At 40.8% G+C, this 13,322-nt stretch overlaps 1 protein-coding gene across 1 annotated transcript in view; it reads left to right on the plus strand.

Moving 5' to 3' along the window:
* The window catches only part of LRIG2 (leucine rich repeats and immunoglobulin like domains 2), a 53,604-nt gene extending 42,869 nt beyond the window's left edge, over window positions 1-10,735 (plus strand). The window contains exons 14-18 of the mRNA XM_063143348.1: window positions 800-1,081; window positions 2,005-2,454; window positions 3,441-3,590; window positions 5,778-6,062; window positions 6,901-10,735. Coding sequence (XP_062999418.1) covers window positions 800-1,081; window positions 2,005-2,454; window positions 3,441-3,590; window positions 5,778-6,062; window positions 6,901-7,130 — 1,397 coding nt within the window. The 3' untranslated portion in view covers window positions 7,131-10,735. The remainder of the gene's footprint in view (window positions 1-799; window positions 1,082-2,004; window positions 2,455-3,440; window positions 3,591-5,777; window positions 6,063-6,900) is intronic.
* Window positions 10,736-13,322: the final 2,587 nt, after the last annotated feature.

The raw sequence follows: 13,322 nt of genomic DNA on the forward strand, positions 1-13,322 counted from the left end.
TGCCAGCTGCAGTCCATTTGTTTACCAGTTCATCGAGCCAAGACTGCCTTTTGCAGACATCTTCAGAATTAGACCATATCTGAGAAGTAGCTTCCGCCACTTACTATGTAACACAAATAAGCTTATCTTATTTACTATGGGTGTACCCCACTTCATATTAGAGCCAAACGTAACATGACTTTTGTCACATAGTTTGCCCTTGTATAGTAGATTTTTCTTAAATAGCCAGTACAGAGAAGCCTATGCCACCCATTGTAAAATTAAGGTACAGGGGCGAAACTTCTGATTGGGACTCTTGATGGGGAGCAAAGGCTTATAGCGTTCCTCTCTACACCACAGTCCTTATCTGGACCTCTCACCCAACCTCCACGTATCAACTACACTCATCAGCTATACAGTCTGATAAATGCTTGGCCCTTATTCCCTTGTATACTTGCCTTAAGCAAATCACATCAATCCAATGAGGTTGTCTATGGTTTTAACTTAACGTTTGCCTGAATGAAGAGAATTCACTCAATTCTAATCAACATTAAAGGATGTTAGAGGGATAGAAGGACAGCTCTTCATCAATTTGTGAAAAAGAGTGGATGGAACTTGCCTCCTTCTTTTGAGATAGGATTTGGTGTTTAGGATAATTTTAATTACTGTATGTACTGGAATCCTGGTAGCCTCAAATAAAGAGCTTGAAAAGTGTTCTGAAAGAGAAAAGTTATGACCGTTCTTAAGAGAGGGAGTGTTACGGATTTTTTGTCTACTATTGGGAAGCCTTGCTTGATAATTCTAATGTTTCTTCATTCAGAGTTGCCTTCTTTTGTGAAAACTCCTATGGATCTAACTATCCGAACTAGAGCCATGGCTAAACTGGAGTGTGCTGCAGAAGGCCACCCACCACCTCAGATTTCCTGGCAGAAAGATGGAGGCACAGACTTCCCTGCAGCTCGTGAAAGGCGGATGCATGTAATGCCAGAAGATGATGTCTTCTTCATCGCAAATGTGAAAATAGAAGATATGGGGATCTATAGCTGTATGGCACAGAATGTGGCAGGAGGTATATCAGCTAATGCCACCTTGACAGTGTTAGGTAAGCAAACTACTGGAGGCTATAGGGGTTGTTTGATTAAATGTTCACACTTGGAATTGGAAATAACTTTGAGCCTGCTTGGACGCCTTGCTTCTGCATCTGAACAAATTAGAGAAAGCCGTTACATTTAGGACTTACTGAACCTTTCTTATAATTGCCTAACGTAGTTTGAGCTCATGCCAGTGGATGTAATTGGCATTTAAAAAAGGCAGGGGGAGAGAAGTTTTCCATCCTTTTGAGTTTGATTTATAATTTAGCAAGAAGCTGGTCTGGTATTTCCCCTGCCCCGCCCCCCCAAAATGTTTGATACTTTAAGGCAAACACTTCTTGAACATCTGCTTTCTGTATGGTTGCCTGCTGCTGACCCACTTTATTTTGGACAAATGGGAAGATGTCTGGTTTTATTTGCCATCATTGCTGTGTTCTCTTGTGCTGCTTGTCTGGTTCTGAAAGAGCAAAGCTACAGCTGCCATCTCTCATGAGGCAGTTATTTAGATGCACCTTTATTTAATGGCTTTGACCAGAAAAATGACACAGCAATCAACGTTTTAGAGTCTTTTTTATAGAGGGGGTTTATGAATAATAAGAATAAATAAATAATGCAGTTGATTCCTTAAAATTAGATTCTCTTCAGTAAATCAAGAACTTTTTTCCTTGGCCCTATACTGCTAGCTTTGGCTCAAACTGAACTGTGAACAAATTAAATACAAGATCTCCAAGCACTTATGGGAAACTCTTCCGCAGAGTATAAAATATCCTGAAACACTGCCTAAAATATCCTCTTATTTGTCCACGAACTCTATTGCTGTCAGGTCATCCTCAAAATCACAACCTGCATATATGTAGCAGTTGCCCTATTTCGTGCAGTTGACATTGTAGCTCTGTATTTAAGTAACGTTGAACTGACCTCTTCCTGTTTCCAGAAACGCCGTCGTTTGTCAGGCCCCTGGAAGACAGGACTGTGGCCCAAGGTGAAACAGCAGTGCTGCAGTGCATTGCTAGTGGCAGCCCTGCCCCTCGTCTGAATTGGACCAAAGACGATGGGCCTCTGACAGTAACAGAACGGCACTTTTTTGCTGCTGCCAATCAACTCCTCATCATTGTAGATGCTGGATTAGAGGATGCTGGGAAATACACTTGCATTATGTCCAATACGCTTGGTACAGTGCGTGGCCATATCTACCTATATGTCATATCCTCACCAAACTGTGACTCTTCCCAAAGTGGCATTGGAATTGAAGAAGATGGCTGGACAACGGTTGGCATTGTGATCATTGTTGTGGTCTGCTGTGTTGTGGGTACCTCTCTGGTTTGGGTTATTGTTATCTATCATATGAGAAGGAAGAGTGAAGACTACAGCATCACTAACACAGGTGGGGAACCTTCAAATATAGTTTTGTCCCTTAGTTATCATGAGTGTGTTTGTTTTGATAAGGAAAATGAAGTCATTCAGCCCAACATGGATCAGAAGGAAATCCTCTTTGCACAGGAGCCCAGGTATGTGATCGTGTTGCCATGATGTTTTCACTTTGGTAGATTGTCTAACATCTGATGGAGAAACAGTGTCACAGTCTCTGAATGCTATATGAACATTAGTGTAGATAATCTTTCACCAACCTGGTTCCCTCCAGATGTTTTGGACTTTTCATCCTACCATCCCCAGCCTGCATGACCAATAGTCAGGAATGCTGAAAGTTGTAGTCCAAAACATCCAGAGGGAACCAGGTTGGGGAAGGCTTGCAAAGGTAATTCCAAGGGCTTTACCCTGTAAGCAATCAAATGAGCAAAGAGCTCGAAAAGAGTAGTGGGGAGAGTATTACAAATCAATGAATGAACAGAGGCAAGACAATAGGCCTACAACAGACTTTGGGTTATTTAACCCTCAAACTACCCCTGCCACCCAGGTTCAGACAACACAACAAATCATGGCATCCTCCCACCAAAGACTGAAATTTGAAAAGGCTGCTGGCACGTGCTACAAAGGGCTGCAATGATAATGTGAACCCGGTTAGAGGCTGCTTGTTATAATTTTGTAGCTTTTAACTGAGGACATAGTATTTGGAGAAGGAATTGCCACTGTAATAGGCAATTCTTCAGAATATCTGTTTATTATGCTTTGAGAAAGGGTTGTATTGCAGCGGGGAATTATTTTTGCTGTTATAAAGGATTGCAGTAAATTAGCATTAGAAAAGACTCGTAAGGAATTACATTCTTCTAGACCCATGAAGCAAGCTTTCTCTGAGTTTACTTTCCTTGGAGATCTACTCGAATCATAATCTTGACATACATCTGATTGCTGGATAGTTTTGTTGCCATAGCAAAATTATAGTCTCATGTTGCCATTGTTATTCTCTTTCAGATGAGGTAAATTTGCCTGCTGATATTCCCAGTTATTTATCCTCCCAAGGGACCCTGTCAGAGCCACAGGAAGGCTACAGTAATTCTGAAGCAGGAAGCAATCAGCAACTTATGCCTCCTTCCAATGGTTATGTGCACAAAAGCACAGATGGTAAGCCCTGGGTTTGTTGATCAGAGGTGGGGGAAGTAGTTCATGGTCCACAGCCAATTTGTGATGGCCCTCCCAAGTGCCTGCTGGATTCTTGTAAAGAATGCTGGACTTGGTGATGACAGCTCCAATGGAGCAAGGCATGTCTTAAGCAAAAGTGCATACTCAAGGTATTAGCAATCTGTGTTAAGTGAGCATCCTGAGTTTGCACGTGTGGGTTGTCAATTTAAAAAATACTGCTAGACCCACAGGGGTGGGGAAAAAGGTAATCCACATGAGACTGAAGTCATCCCAGTCTTCCATAGGCAAACCTTTCAGTAGAAACTTGAGTGCTATTGCTGTGATTCATTCTAATAGTAGTAGTATTACTTTCCAGGCAATGGAATGTGATGGTAGTATTGCAGATGAAATTTTTTTTAAGTAGAGTGGGACAAATTGGCAGCCAGTTCTGCTCTTTAAGCACTTGTGTAGCCTGGTCCATGTGGCTAATACCAGCATCAGCCCCAAACAGAGTACAACACTCTAATCTACATTAGACATGTATGACAGTAGCTAGATCCTTTTTATTTCCTAAGAGAGGGAGAAGTTGGTGAATCATCAAAAGGTGAAAAGAGGTATTGCCTTGATCTTCAGGAGCATTGAGAGAACTAGATTCCGCCACCCCCCCACCCCACCCCCACCCCCAAAAAAGCCTTTGCATATCTGCCTCTTTAGGGGAAGTGTGACCTCAAACAGAATGGTCAAAAAACCTACTTTTTGTTTAGTAAGGTCTCCCATCATCATCATCTGTCTTTTCTGGATTGAACTTCAGTTTATTTGGTCTCGTTTATTATGATGCTTACTCTTTTTGGCTGCCTCCCTGGTTTTGTTGTCCATTTTGAGATTACTGCCAGAGTTTTGGTCAGGAGGACAATTGTGTATCCTCAGTACTAGTGTCCTTTTTAGGTCCATTTCCACCCACAGGGATTCTGTGGAGGAGTTTATTAATCTTAAATTTCCTATCTTGTTAAATTTCCTAGCTCTCTGCCCTCTCTGATACATAGAGCAATGCCACCCCCAACCCTTCTTTCCCTGCCCTTCTTATATCCAGACATAATTATGCTTGGAGGCTCCTAGCATGGACATATAAGCACCTACGAACACATTCTGTCCCTCCCCAAACATGCTTTGGGTCTGTAATTTTCAATGTGCTTGTTGCTTCATACATTTACGCCATTTTCCCTAAGGGATGAGTCATCCCAGATAAGATACTATCAATTTCCGCCAGCTTTCCCTGCACTTTTAAAAGCTGTTCTGCAACATATTTCTGATGTTAAGTTCTGCTGTCCTGAATTTTCTCCAGCAAACATTTTCAGTGCAAAGTTGGCGTGTATGCAGGAGGTGAAATGTTACCTGAAAACATCCAGTATTTTTTTCCCGTGATTGCTCACTGGATTTGCAGTCTTTCTCCTCTGATGCTTCAGCATATTTTTTTCTTCTTAATTGCTGTGTCTTATTCCTGAATCTATGATTCCATTGAACTGAAAGTCATGTTGTAAATGTGAGGGCGACATAATACTGCTAAGTTAAACTGCAAAATTAACTTGAAGTGAGGACAGGAATATTGCTGAAAATGTCACCTAGATATCTCTCCGCTTCTGTCAGCTTTTAAAAGTTAGCTCAAGGGAACCAACTCCTTCCCAAAGAACCTGGAACTCACTGCGCCAACTACACCCACCACTTCTGCCCAGCAGGCAAATAGTAATACGCACGACTCCCCTCTGCTTCCTCCCCCCACCCCCCAAAAAACTTGCTGGCTTTATAGCTTGATAATTATTTATTATTTTTTTAATGCTAAGCAGTGAGATTAGTTTTGCTTTTAAATTTTATGGTGTCGGTGGGAAGGGTTTTTACTATCTTGGCCTCTTCTCCCTGTTCAGGTCTTTAACTCACCTAGCACTGTACCTTTTCCTTGATGCTTTGTTACTGGGGAGTGGCGCTTTGTTGCCAAGAGTCCGCTATGCTTGAAGAATTCCAAACATAAGTGCACAGCTCCCAGTTTCAGCCAGCTGAACCATAGGAGGACTGTCATCTTTGCAAGCTACTATTTCATCACCAGGCCTGTGCTCGTGTTCCTGCATTCTGCAGGGGCCAATAGTGATGGGTGTCATGTCACAGCATCCTAACTTGCCACTGTTCTTCTTCCACTAGGTGGGACAGCACCATTGGTGATCTGCTCAGATTGCTATGACAATGCCAACATCTATTCCAGAACCAGAGAATATTGTCCTTACGCATACATCACTGAAGATGACCCACTTGATCAAACACTATCCAGCCTAATGGTGCAGATGTCCAAAGAGCCATATCCAGTGTGCCCCCAGCACGAAGCCACTACTCTGGATAGTCTGTCAGGTGACAGAGACATGTCTGTCTTCCTTAACAGCCAAGATCGACTGCATGAGAGGAAACCCTGTTCTCAGCCATGCAACAGCGGTAAGAACTGTGTTACCTTCCTGCTCTTATTACTTAATGTTAAAATGATTTGATTTACATCTGAATAAGAAGTTATGCTTTAATATAGAACATCTGAAGGTTGTTAACTAATAAATGGCTGCACTACAAAATGCCCTTTGAGAAATGCTGTTTTTAACATGGTAAATGGTAAAGAAAAACAGATGTTTCTATATAAAGCAATATTTTACCTGTATTGTTGATGTCCAGTCTCCAAGGCCCAATGATCAAGGGCTTTTTAGCACAAGGCCAACTAACAACAAGGTCTGTTAACCTCCTGATAAGCAAGGACAGTCAATTTGATTTTATCCCAAGTCTCTTTGAAACTAGATTTCAGTATCTAAATAACCAAATCCCATTTGCCAATAAGGAATGAAGTCTGAGAAATTAGTTGTTGAAAAGTTATCTGATATTCTTAGAAGACTATCACTTGCACCCACCCATCTCTGTAACTTTGAAGTCAGGAGTGTTCTACAAATGTATTCTAAACATTGCAACTAATGCTTTTTTAAAAAATGAGTGCTCTTCACAATGCTGCAAATCATATAGAAATCCTGGGTGGTTTTTTTTAAGATTCAACAAAATATTTTGATGTTAGTTCTGTAGGGAGCCTCTTGTATATGACTGTGGAATGACTCTTAGGCATATTTTTGCTAGTCATACTAGTAATCTGCTATATTAGGAATACTTCCAGAAAAAACAAAAAAAGGATTTGGCTTAAGAATGTGCCTCTTGTTGCCAAAATCACAGAGGAGGTGAAGAATCTTAATGTTGAGAGCTTTTGTCACAATTCAGACTTCTTTTTATTTTCCTTCCACAGATCCTTTTCAGCTCTCTTTATGGGGTATTAATAAAGATCTGGGGGTGTTGCATCCTCATTTCTCACCTCAACCAAAGACCCACGAAGTGCCTCGAGTTCTGCGAAGCGAAGGCATTACGGAAGGTGAGCGTGAGCCGGTTATTTCCCCCAGGCCTCGCCACCGGTTACATGAACACAACTTTGATTTTAACAGGACTCGGAACACACAGGAACATCATGAAGCTACATAAAAATCATGGAAGTAGGAAACAGCAGCAAGCTTGGAGCAGTTGACAATATCTTTGCTACCTCAGGTTTTGCCACATGGCCAAAGATGTTCCATGCTTGCAACATAGAGGCTTAGTGGACCAGATCAGTGACTACCTGGTGCAGGCAAAGAGTGGGCAAGTAATGGCAGAGATCATTTCTTCTGTGAGTTCCACTAAGTGACACATGCTAAGGCTCAGCAGTCCTGATGAACTGAATGGTGGAGAGAAAATAACATATGTGAACGATGCTTGAAGGTGTTTCTGATGCCTTGGACACAGACCCATGAACGCTTCACAAACACTATCTTTCCTGCTGAAGAAACCAACCTTAAAAGAGCCCCTTTGCAAGATCCTTTGGTGATTGTAAGCATGACAATTCTTACGGCTACCAGGAATTCACATCAGTATGTTCAGTCACAATCTTTATTTACCCTTTCTCTGGCTAAAAGTCTTCAGTTGTAAATACATTTGCATAATATAAATATTTTGTATACACTACTAAACATATAAATGTCAGGCTGAAATGTAAATTTTTTATTATGCCAACAATTACATACTGTCGTATACCATTCTGACATCTGCTAACCAGTCTGTAAAAGACTACAAATGATTGTTTCCTAGGATTAAAGGCTTACAGGATAGTTCATACACTCATTTTTTTGCACAAGGGGATTGAAGTTATCACATTATATCCTTTTCAGTGGAAGTTTTCACTATGCAATGGTTCTTCCTACATTTTGATCTTGCATATGGGCAGCAGTTGTTAAAGGAAGGAAAGATCTCACATGATTAGTGTAAACTGGCCCTGAGGGTCTGATGTATGTGGTCCATGGGACACACATGCCTCAAGTGTTTTTCCTGTGTAGACTATACTTTATTGTTGGAATTCTTTGAGACATCATTTTCTAACCTTCATAGAAGCTGAAAAGGGTTAACAATATGACAGTACTGAGTCCTTGAGGCTCAAGCTTAGAAAGATTGAACTGGTGTGTGAATGAGCCATCACAGGTCAAAGATCAAAGAAACAATACTTTCCAGTGAAATGTCTCCACGCAACACACGTGACTGGGAGAAATATAGTGGTAAGCACATGGCGTGCATTGGTCTTAAGAAATAAAGAGTAGAACGTCTACAGCCAGCCATTGAAGACCTCTTGGTCATTCCAGGTGGCAAAGTAGGAATGCAGAGGAATTTGTTTCACTTCTTAATATGCTGTTATACCCCAGAATGAAATGTCACACATGGGAGATGATTATGACTAAAGTGATCTTGTGGAGAAACTGCATAATAAGGAAGATTATCTCAGGGTAAAGAAGAAAAGCTATACTAATATAGTAATTAGTAATAGTCATTACTAATCTTTTCTGCTGTGACATTTCATGGTTCTGGATTGCAGCTTGAATACATCTTGTAAGCTGTAAATATTGCATCATAGGTAATTATATTAGCTGTCACCATTTCAAACAAAACTGTAAATACCAGTGCAATCCTATACAACATATATGTCTGCTCAGAAGTAAGCTAGTATAGGATTGTAGCCTAAATGTGCAAATTACTCATAACCTGAATTCTGTGCAGCGTAAATGCTCATTAGTTTCTCCATACAGTTCAGTAAAAGATATTCCCTGAACTATTTGGGTGTCATTTTATAATTAGATGTTGGTGGGCAAGAAAGGCCTGCCAGGGTAATTATGATCCCAGTTAATTGAATTAATTTGCATACAGCTCATTATGAAACAGGCTTAGCTAGTGTAATTGCAGGCTTCCTTTTTGTAGTAGGAATTCTGGTACTTTCTTAAGGCTGTGTGTGTGTGTCCTGTTACATAAAGCAGGAGGTTTTGGCTGGGAACAGTGGTATACTACCTTTTTTTTTCCTTCTTACTTAAGAATCTCCATGTTCGTCTTACTTAAGAATCTACTTGTCTCAGTTATAGTGACTGACCAGCCAGGTGCCTAAGCTGTACAAGAGCAAACTCCCTACATAGTGGATCTTTGCCTTTTGGGGGCAGCAGTGGAAGGTGTCAACTCTCACGCTCCTTATTCTTGCTTAATATTGGTGCCCTGAGTCTTACAGGGTGCTAAAGCCAAGGCCTTCAGGAGTGCCTGAAACATCCAAAGCCATGTCAGTCTGTAGTCCACGAGAGGCCTAGCCTGTTCTTTCTGGGGCCAGGGGCAGTTAATTGTCTTCCATCTCGGTCAGGTGTATGTTTCAAAGTACTGAATGTATATGATCAGCATTAGATTACCATTCTTTGCGGCCTCCCTTTTCTCTACTTGCTGCCTTATTGTCTGTGACAGCCCATATCTGAGCTAGAGCAGCAAAAATGGAAAATACTGAATACACAGTATTTCGGGAGGGGGAGTAGAACTGTACCATCATCCAGATAACAAAGGGACTTTAGTCTCAGTTGTCAGGGACTTGTCCCTTGGCTGGTAGAGTTATATAAGAGAAGTGTCTGGGCTATTTAAATAGCCTTTGGTGAAATACTAGGTGTCTTTTTAAGGCTCTAAATTCATGCAGGATCTGATCTGCTTTTTATCTTTGAGGAGAAGACAACTGCAGCATAAATCACGCTTCTGTAATCTTAAGTGAAAAGTATGCGGTTAAAATCATTCAGTAAGGCAGAACTGCAGTGGTATCTCATGTTGCTGATTCTGCATTTTCAGCAGTACACATGCACCTCCAAGATGGTTAAAGCATTCTTTTCCTACCTGATGTAAAAGTGTTGCAGAAGAATGAGCACAAGTCCCCGCCCCCCACTCCCAAGTTAGAAGAGCTTGAGTCTGCCCATGAAAAATCCATTCTACATAATTAGAATGAAATTAATCAAAAATCCATTCTACAAAAATCCATTCTACAAATTTTAGGATAGAAGCTGGCAAATCATCCAGAACTCCATCTTGTGTCTGCATGCATTCCTGGAATTAACTATGCCAAGATACAAGTGACCCATTGTATAAACACCGGTGTATGACTGGAAACTGAAGAACATAAATGCAGAGAGAAATTTGCCAGTCCAATCTCACTGTTGACTTGATTTCACTCTCAACCATCATTTGAAGGAATTCACACAGTTTTAAAGAAGAAAGTGGGTTCAGCAATAAGATTGGATCTTGGGCTGGGCGAATGATTGAGGATGTTCATGTATACAAGGGGTTCCAGAAAGGGGTGAATTGCAAAGGAAAGAATCTAAGAATTATGAATCATCTCACTCTTAGGTGAGTCTCTTTAACTTAGTTTAAGAATACTATCTCCTGTTTTAAAAAGAAAAGCTTTTTAAGGAATTGTGTTTGGGATTGAGACATGGCTCTTAATTTTAAAACATGCTTCACTTACCTATCCGTTTTTGAAGGGATCTGTGTTTAAATTGCAGGGAAGAAAGTTATTCCACCAGTACATTTTTGCCAAAGTAATCATAGCTGGACATTTATAGGGCAGTGCAAACCAATGGCTCCTTGCTTGGGCCTGTCCTTTCCTTGTATCTATTTATATTTTCTCACTTATCAGAATGTATATTTTGTATAGCATGTGTAATATGTTTGTCTATTGTATTATACCTTCATCCAATAAAGGGACCTACAGTGAACTTCTTCGGCTTGTCGTGGTATACACAGGGGGAAGAAAGTCTTCTAAAGAATTAAGTGTATAGCCTACAAAGTACAATCACCATTACCTGGGCCCAATGTAAATAAACTTAAGGCTTGCACTGAAGGAGGGAGGAATCCCTTATCCCACTTCCTTTGAATGCTAAGAGAATGTAAGTCGGCACCTTGAGTTTGCTGAGTAACTGAAATGAAGTTAAACTTCAAAGTTTTTTACCTTCTTGATAGCAAGCTGACAACATGCAAAAAGAGACATAGTAGTAGTAATCACTGGTAGCTCACTCATCTATTAAGGCACTGGCATATGCTGATAAGAATTGTTTACATATTATATGGACATAATTTAATGTTCTGAGCACTAAGCTGTGTACTGCTGTACATAAATCAATGCCCCATAATTACGTTTAGGGATTATAATCAGCATAATGGAGAAAGGAGTTGAGCATGATGGAATTAAAGACTACACCCAACCATCTCTTGTGTATGAGTGAGGAGACAGTGTCTGTTGCAGATGACACAAAATTGGGTGGGATAGCTAATACCCTGGAAGACAGAAACAAACTTCAAAGTGGTCTTGATAGGCTGGAGTGCTGGGCTGAAAACAACAGGATGAAATTTAATAGGGATAAATGCCAAGTTCTACATTTAGGAAATAGAAACCAAAGGCACAGTTACAAGATGGGGGATACTTGGCTCAGCAATGCTACAAGCAAGAAGGATCTTGGAATTGTTGTAGATCACAAGCTGAATATGAGCCAACAGTGTGATGTGGCTGCAAAATAAGCAAATGCTATTTTGGGCTGCATTAATAGATGTATAGCGTCCAAATCCCACAAGGTACTAGTTCCCCTCTATTTGGCACTGGTTAGGCCACATCTTGGGTTTTGCATCGAGTTCTGGGCACCACACTTCAAGAAGGATGCAGACAAGCTGGAGGGGGTTCAGAGGAGGGCAGCGAGTAAGATCAGGGGTCTGGAAACAAAGCTCTATGAGGAGAGACTGAAAGAACTGGGCATGTTTAACCTTGAGAAGAAAGGACTGAGGGAAGATACGATAAGCGCTCTTCAAGTATTTGAAAAGTCACACAGAGGATGGCCAGGATCTCTTCTCGATCATCCCAGAGTGCAGGACACAGGACAATGGGCTCAAGTTGCAGGAAGCCAGATACCAGCTGAAAAACATCCTGACTGTTGGAGAAGTATGACAATGGAACCAATTACCTAGGGAGGCAGTGGGCTCTCCCACACTAGAGGCATTCAAGAGGCAGCTGGACAGCCTGCATTGAGCAAGGTGTTGGACTCAATGGCCTTATAGGTCTCTTCCAACTCTACTATTCTATGATTCTATGTCAAAAGAATTTGCTGGCTTGAAGTACTCAATATTGGTATTGTATGAACTTTGCAGCTCCTTAACCTCACTTAGTATCAAGAAAGCAACCAGCACTATAGATGTTATCCAGAATTCTCTATTCAAGGCAGAATACATGTGGAGGAAAAGGCAGGCCAGCATGTAACTAATACATACCTTTTTGTGTAGGCTGATTATGCTTCACCAACAGTCTTTGCTCTATGATCAGTTTATCCTATCTAAGTAGCCAGATTACAGTTCTTTTAAAAAAATCCCCAAATCTTGGTCCAGTGGTGGTGGCAGAATTCACTATTTTATTCACAATGTTTTGTGGAATCATCGCATACACCCACCCACTGTAGAATGTTGATATATGAATTACATGGTCAATGAATGCACAAATTACAAACAGACTAACTGTTAGCTGGTCCTCTGCTGAATTTTGTCTGTGTGAAACTGCCCAAACATTAACAGCATGCTAAATTATCTTACTATTCTCTGAGGATGAAAAAATGCATTGGAATATTCCCTGGGAGAGGCATATAGTGGCATGAAGAAACAGTTGGAAGACGCAAGTAAAGATGTCTTCTTAAAGAAGAATGAGGGTAGGGCCTCAGTAATAGCACAACTTTGAGATCCATCCATCTAACATTCTCAGTATCAGAATTATAATAGAGAGTATTATGTTCGTAAAAGAAATCAATACAATCTAAACTTTAAAAAGACTCAGTTGGCATTTGGATGCTTCATGTTTAAATATGAGCAATCCCATATCTAAAAATTAAACTGCTTGCATGTGCTGTGGCAAGCATTCAGGATTTTGTAATTAAGTGCTATCTATCATAGCTTTGTTCCAGTCTTCTGCTTTCCAGCTGGAACAGCCAATTCCTTTCTATCAAATTCAAGCTATGGATCTTGTCTGTTGCTCCATTTTAACATGTGCATATACTGAGGGGAAATGCAATGTTCTGAGCCTTTTCAGCTTGCAACACCAAGAGGACTTACCTGCTCGGAGAGTCAAGTCCCCAGGCTGACAAATGTAGGCCACGTAGCCATGGCCTTCATGGTTCAATCACTCCTTAGTCCTGCGTAAGAATTTTTTGAGCTGTCCCAGAGCCCTCTGGGGTGATTATGTGAATGGGTTATGCAACAGAACTATCTACATGTTCTCTAAGAACTTGACTAAACTTCAAGTGTCATTTTTAGGATCTTCGAGTGACAATA

This window comes from Elgaria multicarinata, chromosome 1, assembly GCF_023053635.1.
Source record: "Elgaria multicarinata webbii isolate HBS135686 ecotype San Diego chromosome 1, rElgMul1.1.pri, whole genome shotgun sequence".
Taxonomy (NCBI): Eukaryota; Metazoa; Chordata; class Lepidosauria; order Squamata; family Anguidae; genus Elgaria; species Elgaria multicarinata.